The sequence below is a fragment of the Canis lupus genome, chromosome 1, assembly GCF_048164855.1.
Source record: "Canis lupus baileyi chromosome 1, mCanLup2.hap1, whole genome shotgun sequence".
Lineage (NCBI taxonomy): Eukaryota > Metazoa > Chordata > Mammalia > Carnivora > Canidae > Canis > Canis lupus.
This window is the reverse complement of record NC_132838.1, coordinates 105,353,952-105,378,399: the sequence shown is the minus strand read 5'-3', so window position 1 is coordinate 105,378,399 and position 24,448 is coordinate 105,353,952. Positions and strand designations below refer to the sequence as shown.

At 42.3% G+C, this 24,448-nt stretch overlaps 2 protein-coding genes across 16 annotated transcripts in view; one reads left to right on the top strand and one right to left on the bottom strand.

Moving 5' to 3' along the window:
- Positions 1–407: 407 nt before the first annotated feature.
- Positions 408–23,230, top strand: LOC140600822 (uncharacterized). Of its 4 annotated transcripts, XM_072768952.1 has the most exons (6): positions 408–538; positions 936–1,167; positions 1,672–1,854; positions 9,168–9,240; positions 10,776–10,902; positions 14,702–23,230. In XM_072768952.1, the coding sequence occupies exons 3-6, from the start codon at positions 1,805–1,807 to the stop codon at positions 16,213–16,215; spliced, it is 1,764 nt and encodes a 587-aa protein (XP_072625053.1). In that variant the 5' UTR covers positions 408–538; positions 936–1,167; positions 1,672–1,804; the 3' UTR covers positions 16,216–23,230. The 4 variants fall into 4 exon arrangements, with proteins under 4 accessions (XP_072625053.1, XP_072625077.1, XP_072625062.1 ...); XM_072768976.1 differs by lacking the exons at positions 1,672–1,854; positions 10,776–10,902; XM_072768961.1 differs by lacking the exons at positions 936–1,167; positions 1,672–1,854 and having other exon boundaries at positions 453–538.
- LOC140600928 (uncharacterized) overlaps positions 1,060–24,448 on the bottom strand; it is a 44,059-nt gene continuing 20,670 nt past the window's right edge. For 3 of the 12 annotated variants that reach the window (XM_072769249.1, XM_072769268.1, XM_072769286.1), the window contains exons 3-6: positions 23,072–23,154; positions 19,707–19,777; positions 5,475–5,629; positions 1,060–1,325 (exon numbers count right to left, since the gene is read on the bottom strand). In XM_072769249.1, the coding sequence (XP_072625350.1) occupies positions 19,728–19,777; positions 23,072–23,154 (133 nt within the window). In that variant the 3' untranslated portion in view covers positions 1,060–1,325; positions 5,475–5,629; positions 19,707–19,727. Of the gene's footprint in view, positions 1,326–5,474; positions 5,630–19,491; positions 19,778–21,896; positions 22,111–23,071; positions 23,155–24,448 lie in introns of those variants that run through there. The other 9 variants (XM_072769258.1, XM_072769292.1, XM_072769277.1 and 6 more) reach the window with 5 other exon arrangements.

Sequence of the window (24,448 nt, the reverse complement as noted above, 5' to 3'; positions counted from 1 at the left end):
CTCCCTCTGACTATGTCTCTGCCTTTCTGTGTGTTTATCATGAACAAATAAATAAAATCTTAAAAAAAAAACATTAAAATAGAAATCAACGCTATTAGAAGGAAAGGAAAGGGAAGGAAGAAAAGAAAGAGAAAGAAAGAAAGAAAGAAAGAAAGAAAGAAAGAAAGAAAGAAAGAAAGAAAGAAAGAAAGAAAGAAAGAAAGAAAGAAAAGGAAGAAAAGAAAGAAAAGAAAAGAAAGAAATCAACGCTATTTTCCAGAAGAAACAGGACTCAAATTTGCCTAAACCCTAAACACCTGGCAGAGTCCCAGGCCCCGCCCCCACGCCAGCCCCGCCCCAGCCTAGCGTCATTTCCCCCCAACGCCTCATCTCTATGGTTACCACCCGCCTCTGAGGCCCCGCCTCCCCACCCGCGGTCCCCGCGCACGCCTCTTTTCGTTCCTTGCCCCGCCCGGGGCCTGCCTCTTCCCTCTGCGCGTGCGCAGTGCTCTACAGTCTCGGAAGCGGGTTTCGTGGAGCGGAGGCCCGTCTGTGGAGAGTGAGTCTCGTTTTTCTTGTTTAAACCTGCGCCTCGCAGTCCCGCTTCTTCATCTCCGGGGTGCGGAGGGCAGGTAAAATCCCTGCACCACCTCCTCCAGCCCAAGAGAATTCAGACACTCCCTGGGAGACCGGGGGCGGGGGCGGGGGCGGTGCTTCTCTTAGGGTTTGAAATCCGCGAGGTGGTCCGCGCCCTGCTCGGCCCCTAGAGGGCAGCGCCGGCCGGTCCCTCGGAGCAGCGGGCCCTCAGCTGGGCCGGGAGGTTCTGGAGAGCCCAGCCCTTCCCGGGACCCACGCACTTCCCTCACCCCGCGTCCTCCTCAGCCTCCCCCCGTCGGTCCCCGCCTCTGCCCACCTTGTGTTGACGTGGTGACTAACAAGGGCCTGTCTTGACACAGACCGTGCACCCCGCCGTGGATAACGTGCTCTCGTGGGAGGCGGGCATCGTATTACATCCCACTCCTGGGTGGGAGGAACCCGGAGAAGGAGAGGAGCTGTCCACCGTAAAAAAACAAAAGTCAGTCACTTTACTAGCAAGATGAGTTTATTCTGGAAGAAGCAGAGGAATTGCAGTTCGGGACGTGCATGGAGTGGTGAACCATCGTAGGCGAGTGGGGAGAGAAAAGGAAGGTCAGCCTTTTATTTTTAGATGGAAATTGGGGAGGATTGCTTTAATTGGAGAAGAGCAAGAGTTGGTGGCGGTTTTTCAGTGGCTGCAAGTGGTGGTTAGTGCGTTTGTTGCTGAGCAGGATGGGATCTTCTTTTTCGTACAAGCAGAAGAAGAAAATCTGTAAAAAAAAAAAAATGCCCTCCTTTGTTAAAATAATTCTTCTTCATGCTGGTAAAGCAAGCTTCAGGGCATGGTACTTGGCTCCCACTTCAGGGCTTCCCTACTCTATTTATTTATTTTTAAAGATTTTATTTATTTATTCATGAGAGACACAGAGAGAGGCAGAGACACAGGCAGAGGGAGAAGCAGGCTCCATGCAGGGAGCCCGATGCAGGACTCCATCCCAGGACCCTGGGATCACGACCTGGGTGACCTGGGCGAAAGGCAGACGCTCAACCACTGAGCCACCCAGGTGCCCCTCCCTGCTTCATTTTAAATGAGGTTTCCTTATTTATTTTCACAAGACCTGCTGAGAGAATTATAGAAAAATGAACAAAGAAGAATGAGGGAGAACCACAAACAGATGACATTGGGAATAGCAGCAGTGGGAGAAGAGAAGATGGAGAAATTTAGAGTAAGAAGGAAATTTCCAAGGAGATGATGAAGAGCAAAATGTGGAGAAGAGCCCTCGATGTACAGGAGCATGGGTAACAAAGGGGGAGGCCCTTCACAGGCAGTGAGGGGAGAGGTTAAGAGAGTTGGAGTCTTGGCAGGGACGCCTGTGTGGCGGAGTTGTCAAGCATCAGACTCTTGGTACCTTCTCAGGTCATGATCTTAAGGACTTTGGATGGAGCCTCAAGTCCGGCTCCATGCTCAGAAGGGAGGCTTTTCAGGATTCTCCCTCTCCCTCGGCACCCCACCACCACCACCCTGCACTCTGTCTGTCTCTCTCTAAAATAAATACATCTTGGGGCACCTGAGTGGCTTAGTCAGTTGGCCATCTGCCTTCCCCTCAGGTCATGGATCAAGCCCCACACCGGGCTCCCTGCTCTCAGGGGAGTCTGCTTCTCCCTCTTCCTCTGCCTGCCGCTTCCCTTGCTTGTGCTTGCTCGCTCTCACTTTCTCTCTCTCTCTCTGTCTCTAATAAATAAAATACGTGATCTTAAAAAACAAAAAAGGAGTATGGCAGACAGAGAGTGTGGAGCTGGAGGAAGGGAGGGAGCAATGGGCTACAGGAACAGAGAGAAGAAGCCAACCAAGCTGGGGGTGCCAGACAGTGGGGACAAAGGGAGATTAGCAGAGAAAGAGCACAAAAGGCTTATGCATTTGATAATTATATCAGAAGATAACTTCTATTTGCAATCCTTGTTCAGTGAAGAGGGCAGAGACTTGGGTCACCTTTCTCCCTTTGCCTGGGCTCAGAGCAGAAAAGTGGGGCAAGAAATGACTGTCACTACACGGTGCCTTTTTCTTTTTTTAAAGATTTTATTTATTTATTTATTTGAGAGAGAGAGCACAAGCAGGGGGTGCAGCAGAGGCAGAGGGAGAAGCAGACTCCCCACTGAGCAGGGAGTCCAGTGTGGGTCTCAATCCCAGGACCCTGAGATCATGACCTGAACTGAAGGCAGACTTAACCGACTGAGCCACCCAGGCACCCCTACACTGTGTCTTTAAGGAACATTAAAGTGTTGCTTTTTTGTAATAGCTGTGCTATACTTTACTCTCCCTTATTCATTTATATTTACATCACTTTTCTTTTTGAAACTTGAAATAAATCTTGGTTATTTAAGTTATACTTTTCTATAAAAAATTATTTACTTCTGAAGTAAGCTTTGGAGCCATCCTATAAACAGTCGATGGCATTTTCTAAATATGACCTTGCCTTGCCATTTTAAAAAATTTTGATCTCATATTTCTTTTTAAAAAAATTTTTTTAACTTTCTGCTTTTTAAGTTAATTTTGTCTAGTTCAGGCTGAGATCTGCCAGCTCTCCTCTCTTTGTCATGTATATTGAGAACATTTTATGGTATCTGGTAAGTAATTATAGATTTTTTCCAATGTGTCCTTGGTAAATATGTCAGTCTTCTTTTATCTAAGTGGAACCTGGTTTAATCTTTTACTCTGATACTCAATTTTCTTACATTTTGTGTTGATCTATTGAAACAGTGGGCCATGAGTGGACCAGGTAGATATTCCTCTCAAGTTCCTCTTGTCCACTCTTTGCAAATGTTGAAGAATGGGCTGATTTATTTGGAAATGTCAGCTAACATACCCATCTGATGAGGAAATTTGTGACTATCTTGTTTCTGTAGGTGACCCTCCTACAATGTTTACAGCAGTGATTCCTAGGTGTCCAAAATTCTGTATTTTGTAAATATTTTACTGTGATGTTCTGGAAAAGAGAAATTTATTGCCTGAGATCACTGTGATCATATCTTTTTTTTTTTTTTTTTTTTTTTTTTTTAAATTTTATTTATTTATTTATTCATTCATGAGAGACAGAGAGAGAGAGAGAGGCAGAGAGACAGGCAGAGGGAGAAGCAGGCTCCATGCAGGGAGCCTGACGTGGGACTCGATCCTGGGACTCCAGGATCACGCCCTGGGCCAAAGGCAGGCGCTAAACCACTGAGCCACCCAGGGATCCCTGTGATCATATCTTTAAATAAGTTTCCTAGGGAAGCCTGGCTGGCCCAGTTGGTAGAGCATGCAACTCTTGACCTCAGGATCATGAGTTTGAGCCCCATGTTGGGTTTAGAGATTACTTAAAGAACAGAAAAGTGGGGCACCTGGGTGCCTTTGGCTCAGGTCATGATCCCAGGGTCCTGGGATTGAGTCCTGCATCAGGCTCCCAGCAGGCAGCCTGCTTCTCTCTCTGCCTATGTCTTTGCCTCTCTCTCTGTCTCTTATGAATAAATAAATTGTCTTTAAAAAAAAAAAAAAAAAGAAGAGAAAAGAAATAGGTGTCTCCTTTGTTGAGACATGTGAAATATGGTCCTAGAATTTTTAAGAAAAGTGATGCAGGCAAACCCTGCCCACTGGCCCCATCAGGCCACCATATGAGAATTCAGTTACATCAAGTTCTGCTTACCCAGCGCTGACCTTCTCAGGATAACTTGATGAAATGACTCCCTTGTAGGCCTCCATGAGCCCACCCCAACATGGAGATGATGGACTACACAGAAACGGATTTTGAGCAACACTTAATTGATTAGCAAATTCAATGCATATCTTTGTGTAGCAGTTCTTGGATGGAGTGCCCAGTTGTCATTAGAATTTTAAATAGGGGGCAGTATGTGCCTGGGGAGCTCAGTTAAGCATCTAATTCTTGATTTGGGGTCAGGTTATGATCTCAGGATTGTGAGATGGAGCCCCACAGTGGGTTCCCAACTCAATGTGGAGTCTGCTTGAGATTCTCTCCGCTGTCCCCTCCCCTGTGTACATGCATGCCTGTTCTCTCTCTCTCTCTCTCTCTCTCAAATGAATAAATAAATCTTAAAAAAAAAAAAAAGAATTTTAAATGGGTCCCAGTCCTCCAAAAGTGAAACATAAAACATTAGTATGGAGGCAGAGACATAGCCTCCAAGTCCTAGACCATCATCATGTGTCTATCTCTGCAGCAGGAGTAAATCTGTAGGCAGACGATGTCACTTGCTGGCACTGAACCCTCTACAGGCCTCCTGTTATCATCAGGACAAAATGCAGATTCCTCACCATCGCTACACAGCCCTGTATGATCAGGGTCTCCAGCCTCATCCTGGGAACTTCACAGTGCACACAGCTCACTCTGCCCCAGTCACATTCATCTTCTCTCTGTTCCCAAATACCAGCCTTTTCTGTCACAAGACCTCATCCCTGCCCTTCCCTTCTGTCTCTAAATCATCTTGGCTCTGGCCCTTTCTCCTCATGTAGGTTTAGGCTCAGCAATGTGTGTCTAGCCTCTCCCACCCATCCTCTGCAGTGCCCTTCCCTGGCCAGCTGCCATGTTCTGCAGGTTGAATTGTCTCCATGTCAATCACCCAATATGAGAAAAACTCTCCTCCTTTGACTGAAGTCTTTCCTGTTTTCCTTCCACTGGAGGGCACACAAGTTGGCTGCCTCACCTTCTCTTGGGGTTGTGTTTAGATGCTAGGGCTCTGGATTGGGCTGAGTAGTCCTCAGGAAGACCAAGGAGCTAGGGCAGGTGATGAGGACAGTGCCCATATTTGTTCTGGAAAATTTAATACATTGATCTAAACCTCCTGTGGCTGCTTATTTTACTCAACATAAGAGCAAAAGGATGTACTGAAGCCTGGAAAGCCCTGTGGACCAGGGGTCCCCAATATTTTACCTGTGGTATCACTGCCCTCTGCCAGTTCCTGGGTTGTCCTTGCTGAGCACATCACAGGGAACAGCTGCATCTTGGGTGAGGGCTTTGCCTTCTAGCAGTTGATCTGCTCAGGGTCGAGGATCCTAATTTCCCTTTTCCTCCTCAAGGTCAGGAGCCTAAGAGGGCACAAAATAGACAGACTGAAGAACTAGAGATTCTTGTAATTTGCTGTGAGTGGGGAGAGGAGGAGACCTGGTGGCCTCTGTTAGGAGATCTGTGGGCTTCTTTCTCTGACATCCTCATTGGACTCCCATGTTGTCCCCAGTTGCTCACAAGTGTTCCCAGCAGGGCCAACCTCTTGATCTCCATACTGGAGGCCCAGTGGCCCTCAGTGTGTACTTGTGTCCATTATTGCTGCAGAGCCTGTGTCCAGTGGTCCCTGTGCCTTAGCCCAGTTCACTCGTGTGCAGGAAGAGGAGAAGATGGAAGTGGCCTAGAGGGTCTGCAGGAGCCATGTGGGAGCAAGTGTGGGCCTCCAGATGGCCCAGTGAATGGTGTGTGCACATGTCCCAGGCTCGGTTGTAGGATCGAAGGATGTGTGAAACTTTGGGAGGGGTGTCTCAGTTCTAGCGGGAGCACCCAGAAGAGGGCTTATAGGTATTTGGGGGGCCTGCATGGGTCCATTCAGGGTGCCGTTGTCACAGCTCAGGTTCCCTGGGACACAGAAGCTGAGACTGAGATTTGCCTGCTGGATTTAACTGGGAGACTCAACATGGCACCCAAGGGAGCATGATGGGAGTGGGCTTAGAGACACATTACTCTATGCTGCGTTCAGAGGGAGGGCTGGCCACAGCAGATGGCACCTTGGTCCTGAGTGCATGGACCCAGGAGGTGCCACCCAGCATCCACTCCACATAGTGACCTCTGTGGGGTCTTTGCAAGAATTATTCATTGACTTTTTGCAAGAATCATTGTCCAATACAGAGGATTTGGAGAAAAGGTCTCAGAGAACCTTCAGGGGATGACTTTGCTATTTTGGATTATTCTGCGTTGCAAGTTAAGAATGATTCAAATCTGTTTTGGGAAATCTAAATGAGAATTTGCAGTGTTTTTGGAAGATGTCGAGGTCTTGTTGGGGTATGTGCATCCTTGTAGACATCTGTTGAGAGGGAGGAGAGTGGTCTGAATGAAGGACTCTAGGCTGGCTGGATGTCTGTCTGTCTTTCTTTTCTTTCTTTTTTTCCTTTTCTTCCTTCCCTTTCCCTTTCCCTTTCCCTTTTTTCCCTTTCCCTTTCCCTTTCCTTTTTTCATGTAAGCTTTATGCCCAACATGCAGCTTGAATTTACAACCCTAAGACCAAGAGTCACATGTTCTCCTGACTGAGCCAGCCTGGTGCCCTGGACTCATGGCTTCCCACTCCCCCCTCTGCTCCTGGTCAGCTCCCCCTACCCTCATGATGAAGACTGTTCCAAGGACAAACAAGACCCATACATATTTCAGTCCCCCATAAGAAGGCCACGCCAGAGGATGTACCAACATCACTGTGGGCCTGAGATTGTTCCCCAGTTGCCAGCCCCACTCAACATCTCAGGACCATATGGCATCCTTCCTCCACTGCATCTTCAATTTGTACATCTCAGGAATCATCTCAGTCCATATACACAGAGGGAGATTTTGCCCATCTTTCACATGCGCATGCACCCCCCTCAAAGCTTTGTACTCACTGTCTTCTTGCATTTCTAAAACAAAACATTCTGTTAACTAATTTCACTGCTAGTTAAAACTCTTTTCTGTAATCCCTTTCCTTTTTTTTTTTTAATGTTTCAAGTGTTTATTTAAATTCTAGTTAGTTAACCTGCAGTGTTAGGTTAACTCCACCTACAGTGGAGTATTAGTTTCAGGAGTAGAATTTAGTGACTCATCTCTTACATACAACACCCAGTGCCCCTCACAAGTGCCCTCCTAGATCCCCATCATCCATTTAATTTAGCCCATTCCCTTCCCACCTTCTGCTCCCTTCCAGAACCCAAGCCGCTGAAAGTTGGCTTTTACTGTCTTCATATCTTGTCTCCACTTGTCATAGGAACCCCATCCGGTCAAGCCTTCAACAATCACTATGCCCCTGAGACTTTCTCTTTCAGAATCACCAGGGACCCCATTTCTCAGCCCAGGATTGAATCTCCTGGCTTCATCCTGCTTTTCCTGTCAGAAGCAGGTGGCACATGAGACCACTCTCTCTTCCTTGACACGTTTTTCCTTGGTTTGAGGACATCCTACTAACCTTGACTACTCTACCTACCTTTTGGTTTTCCTGATCACTTCTCACCTTCCCTGCTGATATCTGCTGAACTGCCTGGTCTCTGAGTGTGGGGCACCCCACAGCTTAATCCTTGTACCTCTTCTCTGTCTACCCCCTGCCTTTCCTCATCACCTCATCTCCTGGCTCTCAACATCACCTGCATATGTCCCAGTTTCCCCTCTCCTCCAGACTTCTGCCCTGAACTCCATCCCATGTCCAGCTGCCTCTGCATCTCTGCTGGAACACCTGGGGCATGTCCATCTTATTTGTGCAGAACTGGCTCAAGCTCCCCCAGTCACCCTCCTCCTGCACCCCCCACATCTAGGTTAAGGGTGACCCTGTACTTCCTGAGGCCTAAATGCACATCTTGGCGTGATTCTAAGTATAAGATACTATATTATTTGTAAATGTTTTAATGTATAAGATGAAAAAAGTTTGATGTTTGCTTAAAGTGAGAGGAGGAATACATGTTTTCTAAACCTGCTTTCAAGATGTGAGAGGCAAATGTTGGAAGACCACGCCCTTCCCCATCTGCTACCCCAGCTGCCTCTCTGACCTCCTCTCCTGCTGGTCCCCTCCTCACCCTGCTGCAGCCATGCTGGCCTCTTCCCCTTCCTCAGGGCCAGGCTTGCTCCTGCCTCAGGGCCCTCCCAGGACCTATCCCTCTGCCTGGGACTGTCTGGCTCCTCAGATGCAGGTGGCAAACAGCGTCCTCCCTCGATTCCTCGATCTGATACTATCTTCTCTGATACCCCTTGATTCCCTCCCTGTTTCCTCTGCCCCTTTCCCTTCCGGGTGTGGGCCCTGGTGACAGCAGGCTCCCGGGGAGACCAGAGCCAGAAGGTGGGAAGTGTCTGGGCTGGCCTGTGTGCTCCACCCAGCTGCACCCTGGATGGCTGAGTCGTTTTGCAGATACCATTCTTGTGCCCTCTCCCAGAGATTCCCCTTCCATTGGTCAGGGGTGTGGGGGGATAGGGCCCAGCCTCAGTTCTAGTAAAGTGTCCCAGGTACTCCTGATGGGTCTCCAGCATTGAGCAGCAAAGCCCTGGGTCCTCCATTTCTGAGGCTCCTGATCCAGGAAGCAGCTCCTGATCCAGGGAGAGGGGAGGGGGCCCTGCTCTGTGTGGGGTGTGGTCAGGACGGGTCTATGACCTGGAGGGGAGTGTGGGTCCAGCCCAGGTCCCCACTGCTGCAGTGAGGGGGGGACTTCCCCAGGGCAGGGGCCAGTTGTGAAGAATGTGCTGGGAACACTTGTGTTGGTGTCTGGAGGGGTTCATGGTCCCTGAGTCTCCTCCTGTGGCAGTGGCAGCAGGGACTAGTTATCTCCCCAGGGAGAGGTCTTCCTGTGTGAGGTTGTGGTACAGGAAGGACAGAGATTGATTCTAAGCATTCAGCTGCATATTCTTGACCCTCAGGACTGAATTCTCAAGACTGATCTTGTCTGAGGAAGAAGGAGGAAGGGAGGAGTCAGGCATGGCTGTTTGTCAGGTAAAGTCATATTGTTGGTTGTTTTTCCATCTCTCCCTCCTACTGTGCCCTTCTCTTCTTGGACTAACTCATCTTCTCTGACTCTGATGTGTCCACGTGAGCTGTGTGTGTCCACACTCCCCAGGCCTTCCCTCAGTCCCTCTCCTCTCCACATAGATTCCATCTCATGGTGCCCCAGTGATGTAGAGCCTGTGAGGAAGCCCCTTTCTGTCATGGAGAGACGAATCCTCTTATTTCAGTACATTTAAGTGTATATATATGTGTGTGCATGAATGCATGGATGTGCAAGCCCATAGTTTTTAAAAAGACATTATTAGTACTTCATAAGTAAATTATTGTTGAAGAATTTTCTTACAAAATTTCCATAGCTATACACTTTTTCTACACTAACACGAGTTAAATAGTATAAGAAGAGTGACTTTTATGTGCACATGTATGCATATATAATGATCTCTATGTTGGTAGCCTTAAACTTGTTTCAAATTGTCTCAGGGAGCCCTCTGTCAGTTTACTTTTGATGCTGTCTGTTATAGATGTTTAATTGTTTAGGTTCATTCCAGAGCCTAAACATCTAGGTTCAGATGCTTGTTCTGCCATTTCTTAACATTTGACCTTGGGTGGGTTTCCAGGAATCACAGGGGTCTCCTCAGGAAGATGGGAACAGATCTGTCTTTAACAATTGATGCTGTTACAATTAGTTCCTGTGAAGCATTTAACATAATGCCTAGCACTTAGTTCGTGTAAAACATTTAGCATAATGCCTACCACATGGGAAGTATTCAGGACTCTTATTCATTACTGTTGCTATCATTATCACAGTTTCTAGATTCTGGCCTCTAAAGCCATGTGGACCTTGTCATCTCTGAAGATACCACTCATGCTGTAGCTCATTCATTTATTGATATCATTCATTATGTACAACATGATAAGTAACATTTCTTATAATCATGTGTTGGTTTTCTATTTTTTAAAAGTTTATTTTTTTTAGTAATTTCTACACCCAATGTGGGGTTCAAATTCAACCCCAAAATCAAGAGTCACATGCTTCTCTGACTGAGCCAGCCAGGCACCCCTGATTTTGTATTTTTATATTTTTTATATTGTCCACAAAAATGAAAAAAGCCATATTGATTGAGAGACCTTCCTAACCGCTTATGGAAAAGTATAATAGTGCAAAATAAGGGTCACATAACTTGCTCAGGACTACCTTATGTGTTGGGACGCCTGGGTGGCTCAGCGGTTGAGCGCCTGCCTTCAGCCCAGGGCATGATCCTAGAATCTTGGGATCGAGTCCCACATCAAGCTCCCTGCATGGAGCCTGCTTCTCTCTCTCTGCCTAGGTCTCTGCCTCTCTCTGTGTCTCAGGAATAAATAAATAAAATCTTGAAAAAAAAAAAAAAAAAGGAATACCTTATGTGGATCTGTGAGAACACCCACTTCATCTGAATTGATCCTTATACATCTCTCCTCTTTTCATATATGTGAAGATAAGAACTCTCTCCATAGCTCCTTGGTGAAATGTGTTCTCATTTCAGGGATGGTTGACCTTCAGGGACGTGGCCATAGAATTCTCTGAGGAGGAGTGGGAGTGCCTGGACCCTGCTCAGAGGGCCTTGTACAGGGACGTGATGTTGGAGAATTATAGGAACCTGGTCTCTCTGGGTGAGGATAATGTCCCTTCAGCAGTGGGGATCTGCCCTTGGGTATCTTTGCATTTTCCTTTGTTTGCCTCATGGGAGCCCCTGCCCTGCTTGATTGAGATTGAAGCCTTGTTGATGCAGAAATGAATGGGGCATCTGGACTTTACATTTACACTTTCTTCAGATGATCTGCGCACTTAATCAGGCAGGTGCCAGAGCTTAAGTATGCATAAAACCTTATGAAAAACTTAAAATATCCAGTTCCATTTTTTTCTACCCCCAGTGCTATTGATTCACTAGTTCTCAGAGGACATCAAAACATTTGTATAAACTATTCTTTAAGTATTCAGAGGATATTCAGTGGCTGGATGAATTTTTGAAATTATTTTTCAGCTTTACTGAGGTATAATTGATGAAGAAAATTGTAATATAAAGTGTACACCATGATGATTTGAAATACACATATATTGTGCAAGGATTTCCATAATCAGGTCAACACACATTACCTCACTTGTTTTCTTTTTCTTTCATCTTTTTTTTTTTTTTTTGGTGAGAACACTTAAGTTCTATTCTCTTAGCAAATTTCAATTATATTATCAACTCTAGTCACTAGTTGTACACTAGCTTCTCAGACCTTATTCACCACATTGCTGAAATTTTGTCCCCTTTTATTAGCATCTCCCCTCTGCCTCACCCTCAGCAGCCATGCATCCTACCTTGTTTCTTTTTTTTTTTTAATGATAGTCATACAGAGTGAGAGAGAGAGGCAGAGACACAGGCAGAGGGAGAAGCAAGCTCCATGCACCGGGAGCCCGACGTGGGATTCGATCCTGGGTCTCCAGGATCGCGCCCTGGGCCAAAGGCAGGCGCCAAACCGCTGCGCCACCCAGGGATCCCTCCTACCTTGTTTCTAAACGTGACTCCTTCCCTTGTCATCATGCTCCCTTCCTGCTAAATATCTTCCATTTTTTGCTCCACAGCTGTACTATAATTACTTCAGTTAAGATTGGGACAGCCTGATGGTTTTTGCCATGTCAGTTCCTTCTTTATTTCTAAGGTCAGAATTCTAACTGTCCTGGTACATTTATCTTCCCATAGATTGGCACATACAGTTGCTTCTCTCATTTGCTCATTACTTCCTGCCCTCCACTCTTGACCTTCCTTCCATATGGTCTTTCTTTACATGGTTCCTCAATCTGGATGGACGACACTATTGCTTACTAGCATATTGATTTTGTACTCTTGAACACCCTGATTGTACCTTATTCCCAAAGGACCCTTCACCAGCCACACTACTCTCACTGTATAAGAAAAGATCCCTGTTTATCCATCGTATCATTGTCTCAGGACAGTACGGAAATCCATATATGCAGAGAGGGACAGGGTACTTAGGATGGCTGAGTGCCACTCTTAGCAACATAACACAGCTCTGGTGTCTCCATCGAAGTATTTATTTCTGAGCTCATGATCTTTACTGTGACTTACAGGCAGTCCTGCATAAGAACACATTGTCTGAACCTGCAGGCCCAGGTCAATCCTGTTTCTCTAACTTACTTTCTCTATAGATAGAGGTTAGAAACAGAAACCCCGTGTGTCTACTGTCCCTATTTTAAAAATAGTGATAATTTGGGGGTGCTTGGGTGTTTCAGTCAGTTAAGGATCCAACTCTTGATTTTGGCTCATGCCTTGATCTCAGAGTCATGAGTTCAAGCCCTGCATCGGGCTCCACACAGGGCATGGAGCCTGCTTTAAAAAAAAAAATAGCAACAATTTACCTCAAGGCTTTTTTTTTTTTTTAAGATTTTATTTATTTGAGAGAGAGACACACAGCACACTAATGAAAGGAGAGGAAAAGGGAGAAGGAGAAGTAGACTCCCTGCAGGAAGCCTGGTAGCAACATGGGGCTCGATCCTAGAACCCCGGGGATCATGACCTGAGCCGAAGACAGACACCTAACTGGCTGAGCCACCAGGTGCCTCTTACTTTGAGACTTTTAACCATGTTAGCACTATTAGAAGGTTTAGAATATTCCATGTTTTATAGTAAAGTCTCAGAAATTCCTTTGTTTAGTAAGATATAGCAACCTTCTGTCACGATTTTAAGCAGTTGGTCTTTTGCCTGTGTCTTGGTTCAGCCTGCCATAACAAATACCATAAACCAGATGGCTTAACTGGTAGAAATTTATATCTCATAATCCTGGAGACTGGCATGATTAGTGCTAGTCAGTTCAATTCCTGATGAGCATTCTCTTTCTGGTTTAGAACACTGTCTTGCTGTGTCTTTGCATGGTGGAAAGAATGAGAAGTAGCAAATACCCCTCTCTCTTCTGATAACAGCCCTAATCCCATTCACAGTACTCCACCCTCATGACCTGGTTACCAGCAAAGACCCCACCTCCAACACCATCGTGTTGGGGTGGACACAGGCTTTCAGAGCATGCAGCCTGCATTATATTTTGTATGTTTTTATTCTGTAGTTTTGTCCAGTGTTTGATCTGACCTTAGTTAATAAGTTTTTCATGCACAAGCTCTTTATTACATATAGTTTGTGTCCAATGAACTAGAAAATTAAAGAACACTGCATAGATAGGGAATTGCTCTATTGCTTTGCTGTTACATAACTGCAGGCATAAAATCATAATTATGGTTTATGGGGCGCCTGGTTTGCTCAGTCGGTGGAGCCTTTGAGTCATGGGTTCAAGGCCCACGTTGAGAAGAAGATCACTTAAAAAAAAAATCATACTTGTGATTTCTGACTCTTTCCCTAGTTACTCTTCTTTATAATATTAAGTGTTTAACTGACTTGGTACTTCAAAAGTGAGTGGTCTTAATACAAATTCCAGTTCTAATACTGTGTGCTGGTCTAGAATAGAAGCCTTTTTTTCTTAGAAGAGATTTGTTAAGAATTACACAAACTATAATTTTGTATAATTGTGGTTACTTATTATTTCTGTCCTGGTTTCAGTACAGGTTACTAGAATATTAATTTTCATGATTTGTGGACGATGATTTTTCTGAATGTATAATGCAACACCACTTGTTAATGTTAAAAGATGGCCATTCCAAGTGAATATAGTTTTATAACCAGTATTCAGAAAAATACTTTTCTAACATTGTTGGATTAAATGCTTCCTCACTTCCTCAGTGCTGCTACAGTTCTCCAATTCCAAATTACCATTTACTAGATTACTCATTAGATAAGTTTGTTTGGGATTATTTACCATTAGAGTATGTCATGCTATGCTTTAGCATGAGTACACAATAAATATGCAGTAAATATATATAGTTTTTTATCTCTTCAAATATGAAATAGCCATATATTTTCTGTGAAGTGGTATGTGATAGAAAAATACCCCTTCTTTTTTTTTTTTTTTTTTTATTTATAGAGACACAGAGAGAGAGGCAGAGACACAGGCAGAGGGAGAAGCAGGCTCCATGCAGGGAGCCTGATGTGGGACTCGATCCGGGGTCTCTGGGATCACGCCCTGGGCTGGAGGTGGAGCTAAACCCGCTGAGCCACCAGGGCTGCCCAAAAATACCTCTTCTTTCAGGGCTGGCATAAGTTTGGCACACTGATTCTTTTTTTTTTTTTTTTTTTTGGCCATTGATTATTGAAAGTAGGCTTCTCTAAAATTAATTTGAATTACATGTAATCACCCTTTTATGTTAAAGGATCCTATTTCTTTTGTGTTCCTAAAAATTGAAGAACACAATTCCATTTCATAACTGATTAAAATATGTAATACTTTTGGTATAATGTGTTTTTCAGTATAGAATTTTTCTGTAATTTATGGGAAACCTGTGGTTCTTTATATCTTGTAGATATCACTCCCAAATGTATGATCAAGAAATTACCACCAAAAGACAACAGTAACATAGGGGAAGTATTGCAGGCAGTTATATTGGAAAGACATAAAAGCTGTGACACGGAAGATTATATCTTCAGAGCAATCCAGAAAAATATTCATGACTTTGAGTGTCAGTGGAGAGATGGTGATAGAAATTACAAAGCAGTGCTTGTGACCCTTAACAAAAATCTCACTGGTGGAAGAGTTCAATGTGGTAGAAGAGATGAAGGAAATAAGCCAATGGAAAACAGATTTGGACTAAGCTTCCAGTCACATCTGACTGGAGTGCAGGTACTTCAAACTGAAGGGAAAATATATGAATGTCACCAAGTTGAGAAGTCTGTCAGCAATGGTTCTTCCATTTCACTACGTCCAAGAATTATTCCTAGTGTCCAAACCAACATTTCTAATGAACATGGGAATGATTTCTTGCATTCTGCATTACTCACACCAGACCAGAAAGCACACATTAAGGAAAAACCTTATGAACATGATGAGTGTGACAAAGCAGTTAATCCCACTTTACACCTCAGTAGACTTCAGATGATCCATACAGGAGAGAAACCATATAAATGTGATGTATGTGGGAAAGTCTTCAGTCACAACTCACACCTTGCATGTCATCGAAGAATCCACACTGGAGAGAAACCTTACAAATGCATTGAATGTGGCAAGGTCTTCAGTCGCAATTCACACCTTGTACGTCATCACAAAATTCATACTGGAGAGAAACCTTACCACTGCAATGAGTGTGGCAAAGCCTTTAGTGAGTGTTCAGGTCTTACTAACCATCAAGTAATCCATACTGGAGAGAAACCTTACAAATGTAATGAATGTTGCAAGGTCTTCAGTCAGAGTTCAGGCCTTGCAAGTCACCGAAGAATTCATACTGGAGAGAAACCGTACAAATGTAATGAGTGTGGCAAAGCCTTTACGTATAGCTCACAACTCACTAACCACCAGGTAATCCATACTGGTGTGAAACCTTACAAATGTAATGAGTGTGGCAAAGCCTTTAATCAGAGCTCACATCTCACTAGACATCAGATAATCCACACAGGAGAGAAACATTACAAGTGTGATGAATGTGGGAAAGTCTTTAGTTATGATTCACACCTTGCACGTCATCGCAGGATTCATTCTGGAGAGAAACCTTACCAGTGTAATGAGTGTGGCAGAGCCTTTAGTATGTATTCAAGCCTTACTTATCATCAGGTAATCCACACTAGAGAGAAACCTTACAAATGTAATGAATGTGGCAAGGTTTTCAGTCAGAGTTCAAGCCTTCCTAGTCATCGGAGAATTCATACTGGAGAGAAACCATACAAATGTAATCAGTGTGGCAGATCATTTATTCAACGCTCAAACCTCACTAGACATCAGATGATTCATACTGGAGAGAAACCATATAAATGTAATGTATGTGGAAAAGTCTTCACTCAAAATTCAAGCCTTGCAAGTCATCTGAGAATTCATACTGGGGAGTAACAAATGTAGTGAATGTGACAAAGCCTTTATTATAATTTCAAGCATGAATTGACATTAGAGAGTCCACACTGAAGAGAAATCATAAATGTAACATATGTGGCAAAGAACTTACATAGGCTCACAACTCATTAGACATCAGAATATACATCTATGATGAAACCACATTAATGTAATGTGCATGCTAAGGCTTTTACCCATGAATCAAAACTGCAGAACATTACAGGACTCATACTGGAGAGTAACCTTACAATGTAATGAATATGAAGGCTTTTTGTCAAATATTCATGCCTTTGATATCATGCAAATATTTATACTAGAGGAAAACCTACAAATTTACTGGACATATAAAGGCCTTTAAAGCAACAGTATATCCTGGGGATTCATCAATTCATAATAGAACAAATAGTTCATATTAGGAAGAAGTCTTACAAATGTAATGAATATTTTTATATTTCTTCCATGAGTTTCACAACAGAATCCACATCAGAGAATTCTTTTGAGGAATAAAATGACTAAGTCTCAAGTTCTCTCAATTTCACCTGAGATAGTACATACTGCAGATTTTTTTTAAATACAGCATACCACAGAATAAAGCTAAAATGGATTAAAACACCTGATGGGAAGAAAGATACATAAAGATATAGCAAAGATACATAGATCCCGAAGATATTATTCCATGGTATCTTTTCTAAGTCTTTTCTAGTTTAAAGTATTGTTTTACATTTTACATGTAAAGTTGTGATCGTTTTTGAGCTAATATTTGTACAGGTGTGAAGTTTTTGCAGAGATTCTTTTTTTTCCCCTCTCCGGTATGGGAAATCAACTGGTCCCACATCTTTTTTTTTTTTTTTTTTTTTAAATTCTCTCTTCACTTAATTTCCTTGGTACCTTTGACAAAGCTCAGTTGGAAGTACTTGTGTGGGGCCATTTTTGGGTTCTCTATTCTTTTACATTGATCCCTATGTTTCTTACCCCACAAATACAATGTAGTCTTGACTTCACTGTATTAGAAATATTGAATGATTCCAGCGACCTTATTCTTTTTCAGATGTTTTTGCTATTGTACTTCCTTTGCCTTTCCTTATAAATTTTAGAATAATCTTGTTTCTGTCTATATCTTGATAGAAATTGCATTAAACCTGTGTGTCAATTTGCAATCATTTGACATCATTTCTATGTTTTATCTTCCAATGACTGTGGTATATCTCTATTTGTGTGATCTTTTATAGATTTTTAGCATCAAGATCCTGCTGGTGTTTTTTTAAATTAACCTATGTTTGTACTTTTCCCTTTTTGAGCAATCACACACATTGTGTTTTTGATTTGTTTCCATGTGTTACTTGCTACTGTGAGGCAATAAGAATTTTAAAAGATTATATTTATTTATTTATTTAAAGAGAGCATGGATGGAGAGAGGGGCATAGGGAAGGGAAGAAAGACGATCTCAAGCAGACTGCACTGAGCATAGAGCCTGAAATGGGGCTTAGTCTCACCCCATGTCATGCTTAGTCGTGAGATCATGACCTAAGCCAAAATCAAGAGTCAGACACTTAAGCAACTGAGCCACCCTGGCACCCCAAGGTAGAATTTTTTTTAATGTTGGTCTTGTGTCCTCAGAATTTACTCATTTCACAGGGCACCTGGCTAGCTCAGTTGGAAGAGCATGCAATGCTTGATCTCTGGGTCATGAGTTCAAGTACCGCATTGGGTGTAGAGATCACTAAAAAATAAACTTAAAAAAAAAGAACTGACTAATGTCACTTTATATATTTACAGGTTCTTTGGGCTTTTCTATGTATACTGTTTCATTAGTTTCCTAATGTGGCTGTAAGAAATTACCACAAACTAAATGGATTAAAACAATAAAATTCTCTTACACTATTCAATTTAAGACCTCTAAAATGGATCCACAGCACTGTTAAACTTCTTGATATTCCAGCGAAGAATATGTTTTCTTGCACTTTCCAAGTTCTGGAAACTGCTTATATGCTTTGCTTCATGGCCTACTTCTACCAAGGTAGTATCTTGATATCTGTCCATCCTGGTTCTGTCAGAGCAACAACTTCTCTAAGTCTCCAATTCCAACTGGCATCTTTGTCACATCCTGATTATATCATGTCTATCAGATAATCCAGGATCATCTCCCACCTCAAGATCCTTAACTAGGGCACATTTGCAAACTCCCTTTTGACAAAGAATGTAATCCTCACCGTTTACAGAGATGATATACCTATCTTTTGTGTGTGTTGGGGGGTGGGGTGCATTCATCCTACTGCAACTACATAACCTTCCATGGATGGGTACGCTATTACACCTTCCTTTCTGGTCTCCACTTTTCTGTCCTTAATTTAATTGGCTTTAGCTTATATTGACTAGCAGGGATAACAGGACATTGACACCTTATCCCCAATCTCTGTGGAGGAATTATTCAGTCTTTCACCATTAAGCCTGATGTTCACTGTATAATAAGGTTTTATAGCTGTTCTTTATTGAGTGGAGGAAGTTTCCCTCTATAGGTTGAGTTCCTTGTATAGTTTGAATATTAACACCCTAGATATATAGTGTGCAAATATTTTCTCCTAGAGATTGCCTTTTCATTTTTTTTTTTTAAGATTTTGTTTACTCATGAGACACAGAGAGAGAGAGAGGCAGAGAGACAGGCAGAGGGGGAAGCAGGCTCCATGCAGGGAGCCCGACATAGGACTCGATCCCGGGTCTCCAGGATCACACCCTGGGCTGAAGACAGTGGTAAACCACTAAGCCACTTGAGCAGCCCTGCCTTTTCGTTCTTGATGGATTCTTCTGCTGTGCAGAGACTTTTAAGAATTTTTTATTTTATTTTTTTACTTATTTGAAAGAGGGAGAGAACATACCAGAGAGAAACCACAAGTGGTGAAAGGGAGAAGCAGACTCCCTGCTGAGTAGGATGTCCAACTCAGTGCTCGACACAGGGCTCCATCCCAGGACCCTGAAATCATAACCTGAGCCAAAGCAGACACTTAACTGAATGAGCTACCCATGCACCCCTGTGCAGAAACTTCATAGTTCAATGTGGTCACACCCATCCATTTTAGCTTGTTTCTCCCTGTGCTTTTGGTGTCAAATTCAAGAATTATTCCACAGGCCAATGTCAAGAAATTTTTCCCATTTTTTTTCTAGGAGTTTTACAGTTTTCAGGTCTTGCACTTTACATTTTTGATACCTTTTCTAGTTGATTTTATGTGTGGTGAGATAAAGGTCCATTTTCAACTTCTGCATGTGAATAAAGAATCCAATTCATCCTGCACCATTTATCAAAGAGACTATCTTTTCCCTGGTGTGTGTTTTGGCACCAGTTATGCATATCGGTTGGCTATAAATATGTGAGATTATTTCTCCTCTGTCTAACTGGGGTCTTGTAGGACCTAATAGAGAATTATCAGTCCAGTTTCCCTCTAAAATAGCCTTAAGGAATTGGGCTCTCTCACCCCTCCCATTTGCCTCATCCTTACGTTGTCCTTTCTCAGAACTGCTTAGAATGGGGTTGGTGGGGGGTTGCTCCTGCCCATCAATTGCCAGGCACCTAGATGCAAATAAAGGAGTACAAAGAACTTAAAATTTGGTAAGTGAATTTGTAGAGTTTTTGTTGCTTTTGTTGTTATAACCTATGTTCTAAGAGATCCTTGTAGCACCAAGTCTTCTATTCCTAGAAAGTCCACGGGTTGCTCCACATGTCAAAAATAGAAGTCATGAATGCAAATGAACAAACCATCAGAAAATTCCCTTGGTGCCATTTCTCTCTACCCCCTCTCTTCATGCTCATTTGTTTTTCTAAAGTAATTTCTATGCCCAATATGGGGCTTGAACTCATGACCCTGAGATGAAGTTGTATGCTCTACCAACAGAGCCAGCCAGGTGCCTCTCCATTTATATTTAGCTACCAACACACTTAAGATAATTTTTAATCATCAACAGTAGGGTGAGCTGTTTCACCCACAACACTACTGAGACCAAATGTGTGGGGTTTTCTCTACACCAATTCTCCAGCTCTCCTGACATCAGGTGGGTGTCATATAATTCAATTCTGAAACCAACTGCTTGGAATTAGTACAGATCCCAGAGATTAAGGACTTGGTCTCACAACACTGTCTCCACTTCAGATGCCAATCCCAAGTCCTGGGCTTCCTGTACTTCTGACCTACTAACTCTAAATAGCTACACATTCCAGTATATTCTTGAGGTAGGAGTGATATAAGGGATCATTTCTCAATTCTTTATTCCTGACCTTAACAGAAATACTTATAACATTTGGCCATTAACAGAAGGCCCTATGTTCATTGCAGTTAATCTATAGATCAGATTAACTTTCTTCCTCACCCTATGTACTGAGCATACATTTCTATTTTAAATATAATGGAGTGTTGAAATATTTAAAGTGCTTTCCTGAAAATGTTAGCATAATAGAGATATGTTCTAATCACATCACAGTAGAGTGTATTACACCACAGTCTATTAAAATACAGGCATTACTGGAGTAAAACCTGCTTAGTCATATTGTATAATGATTCATTTTGCATCAAAACTGAAGTCAAACTGCTTTCTTTTTTATGTCTAAATATGAGGGATATACTAGCAATACTACAAAACTTTCATGTTTTCTTCTGTACTGAAAAAATCTGTAAATGAAGAGAACTGGCAATACTTCCAAAGAAGTGGGAACGTTTCTTGTAAGGTGTTGAATATTTCAAAATTTCCAAGTTATTTATGTTTTTCTGAACATTCTAAAAGATTTTATTTTATTTAACGAAGAGCACACACAAGCAGAGAGAGAGAAGGGGGGGAGGTAGGCTCCCTGCTGAGCAGGGAGCTGGACATGGGGCTCAATCCCAGGACCCTGAGATCATGACCTGAGCAGAAGGCAGACGCTTAACTGACAAAGCCAAGCCATTTTTCTAATTCTTTTAAATTCTAGTTTAGCAATCTATATTTGTGGAAATTATTCTCAATTTTCAAATTAAGATATAGTTCTTAGTAATTTCTACAAGTTTTGAAAATCTCTTATTTATTTAGTATTCGTGTCTGCACATCTCAAAATCAGTATTTCAGAAGATCTATTATATCAATTTTGATAAGACATTAGTTTTATGTCTTTATGTCTGTTTTTCTACACTCCATTATATTTGATACAATTCTCATTTCTGCCTTTGTTGGATTGACACTATATCTTTTTTAAAACTCTTGAATTGGACTTGTACAACCTAAAATGCCTAGTGATGTATGTAATTTTTAATGTAAATTTATGGCTAACTTATTCCCTCTAAATACTTTTTCATTAAATAAATACCACAAGTTTGTACAAGAATTTTCTTGTCTTTTCATATACAAAAACTAGTTATCAAAACAGTGACTATCTTTTAGGTTTTTAATATTTTAAAATTTCTGAAAGTATAGTTTTCCATATACTATTATTTGACATATGATAAACATCTAATTATAAAATATCCTATGGTTTTTGAAAGTTTGTGATATTGTTGCAAAATGAACCTTTTAGAATCTCTAAAAGAAAGGATTTTTTTTTATTGGAGTTCAGTTTGCCAACATATAGCATATCACCCAGTGCTCATCCCGTCAAGTGCCCCCCTCAGTACCTGTCACCCAGTCCCCCCCCGTCCCCCTGTCCACCTCCCTTTCCACTACCCCTTGTTCGGTTCCCAGAGTTAGGAGTCTCTCATGTTCTGTCACCCTCACTGATATTTCCCACTCATTTTCTCTCCAAGAAAGGATTTTTTAAAATAATTTTTTAAAGATTTATTTGACAGAGAGCAAGAGAGCACAAGCAGGGGGAGCAGCAGAGAAAGAAGGAGAAACAGGCTCCCCACTGAGCAGGAATCAATTCCAGGACCCTGGGATCATGACCTGAGCAGAAGAAGGCAGATGCTTAACCAACTGAGCCACCCAGACACCCCTAAAAAACATTTTATTCAAGCCCAATTTAGGACAGCTGCCCCAAATCAATATTGTTTTGTTCCATAAACATAAACAAAAACACTCAGGTTATTCACCCTCACTCTCACCTCTGCTGTTGTGGAAATGGTAAAGGTCTCACCATGGATATATTAAGTAGGAGACATGGGAGTCCAAACTCACTCCTCTGCTTCCCTCAAGCTAACTAACATCACTTAATACACAATATTCTACCTTCTAAATATCCTAATTCCTACTTGGATTTTATCTCGTCATATTTCCCAGCTGTCTCCTGAACTCTAAAAATATCCTACAATGAGATACCATCTCATACCTATTGAGACAGCAACTATAAAAAATTAGGGGCGCCTGGCTGGCTTAGTCAGAAGATCATGTGACTCTTGATTTCAGGGTTGTGAGTTCAAGTCCCATGTTGGATGTAGAGCTTACTTTCAAAAAAAAAAAAGATCTTTTTTCTTGTTTATCTGTGTCATGTCAATTTGATTCTTAGCCTAACTAGAAGGTCTCTGAAGGTAGAGGAAACTCTTCTTCCCCAATAACCCCAAAGAACTAAATAGATTCAATGTGACATTTGTACAAGTATGTTCAGAGCAACATTATTCGCAATAGCCAAAAGGTAAAAGCAACCCAGGACATTCATGGACACATAATGGATAAATAAAATGCAGTATGCAATGGAATATTAGCCTTAAAAAGGAAGGAAATTCTTGTGTGTGCTACAAACTTGAGGTAAGGTTATTGCTAAGTAAAACAAGCCAATAACAAAAGGACAAATACTGTGTGATTCTATTTGTATGAAATACTTGGAGCAGTTGGATTCACAGAGCCAGAAAATAGAATGGCATTTGTCAAGGGCTGGGGGAGGGGAATCGTTTATTGCGTACATACTTACAATTTGCTGGATGGAAAGAGTCCTGGAAATGGATGGTGGTGATAGTTGTGCAACAGAGTGTGCATACGCTCAATGCCACTGAACTGTACAGTTAAAAACAGTTAAAATGTTAAATTTTATGCATATTTCACTACCATTAAAAATAATTTAAGAAACACATCCCGAGAAATTTTCTGTGTGTTTTTTTTTAAAAGCTTTTATGTATTTATTCATGAGAGACACAGAGAGAGAGAAGCAGAGACAGAGCAGAGGGAGAAGCAGGCTCCATGCAGGGAGCTGGACATGGGACTTGATCCTGGGCCGAAGGCAGGCGCCAAACTGCTGAGCCACCCAGGAATCCTTCTGTGTGTTTTTTTAGAAAAATATTTTACTTTTAAGTAATCTCTACACCCAACTTGGGGCTCAGACTCACAATATCAAGGTCAAGAGTCACATGCTGAAAAAAAAAAAAAGTTACATTACATTCGCTATTTCCTGAGCCAGCTGGGTGCCCTGACATCTCCTGTGTTTAGTTTATTGCCTTATTTTCATCATTTAGCTGATTCTTGCCATAAGATACAGGAAAAAAATGTATGGCAATCTCTCCCCACTTATAAACAATCAAATGACAAGGTCTTCTCTTAGGCTTGAGGTAAAAACACATAGTTGACCTTCAGGGTCATGCAATATCTGATACCTTATTCCCTCTTCCTGATCCATCCTAGGCATGTGAATCATCAAAACCAAAGGCTCAGGGCACCTGGGTGGCTCAGGTCATGATCTTGGGGTCCTGGGATTGTCATCATCGTCATTGTTGTCACCTCCCTGCTCAGTGGGGAATCTGCTTCTCTTTGTCTGCCTCTCTCCCCAGCTTATGCACGCTCTCTCTCAAATAAATAAAGAAAATATTTTTTAAAGGTTTTAAAAAGCTACAAATAGTGTGGATGTTATCTTGGTCAAGAAGAGTCCTAGTAACGAACTAGGGGTGGTGGAACGGGAGGTGGGCGGGGGATGGGGTTGACTGGGTGACGGGCACTGAGGTGGGAACTTGATGGGATGAGCACTGGGTGTTATTCTATATGTTGGCAAATTGAACACCAATAAAAAATAAGTTTATTAAAAAAAAAAAGAGTCCTAGAGCAGTATCCTGAACCATTTTGCTTCGTAATGTTTGTGTTGCTCCATTTACCAAACGTGCCTGAAAAAAATATATGTAAGCATGTGCAAAATCCAGCACAGGTACAGAGAGATACCAGTGTATTTGGGAGCTTTAACTTTAAACTCTATCCGTGTGGCATTTCTGGGACTGATGGTGGTCACCAGGAAAATATGAGACAGGTGGTGCTAAAGAACACATCCCTGCTACTCTGTGAACACAGGAAAAAAAAGTTTGCATCC

Bases quoted from the DNA above. Each gene is read 5' to 3' on its own strand.
- LOC140600822 (XM_072768952.1), top strand. From the start codon at position 1,805: ATGATGAAGAGCAAAATGTGGAGAAGAGCCCTCGATGTACAGGAGCAT. The intron at 1,855-9,167 runs GTAACAAAGGGG...CTTGACCCTCAG, and splicing joins CTCGATGTACAGGAGCATGG to GACTGAATTCTCAAGACTGA. The intron at 9,241-10,775 runs GTAAAGTCATAT...TTCTCATTTCAG, and splicing joins CAGGCATGGCTGTTTGTCAG to GGATGGTTGACCTTCAGGGA.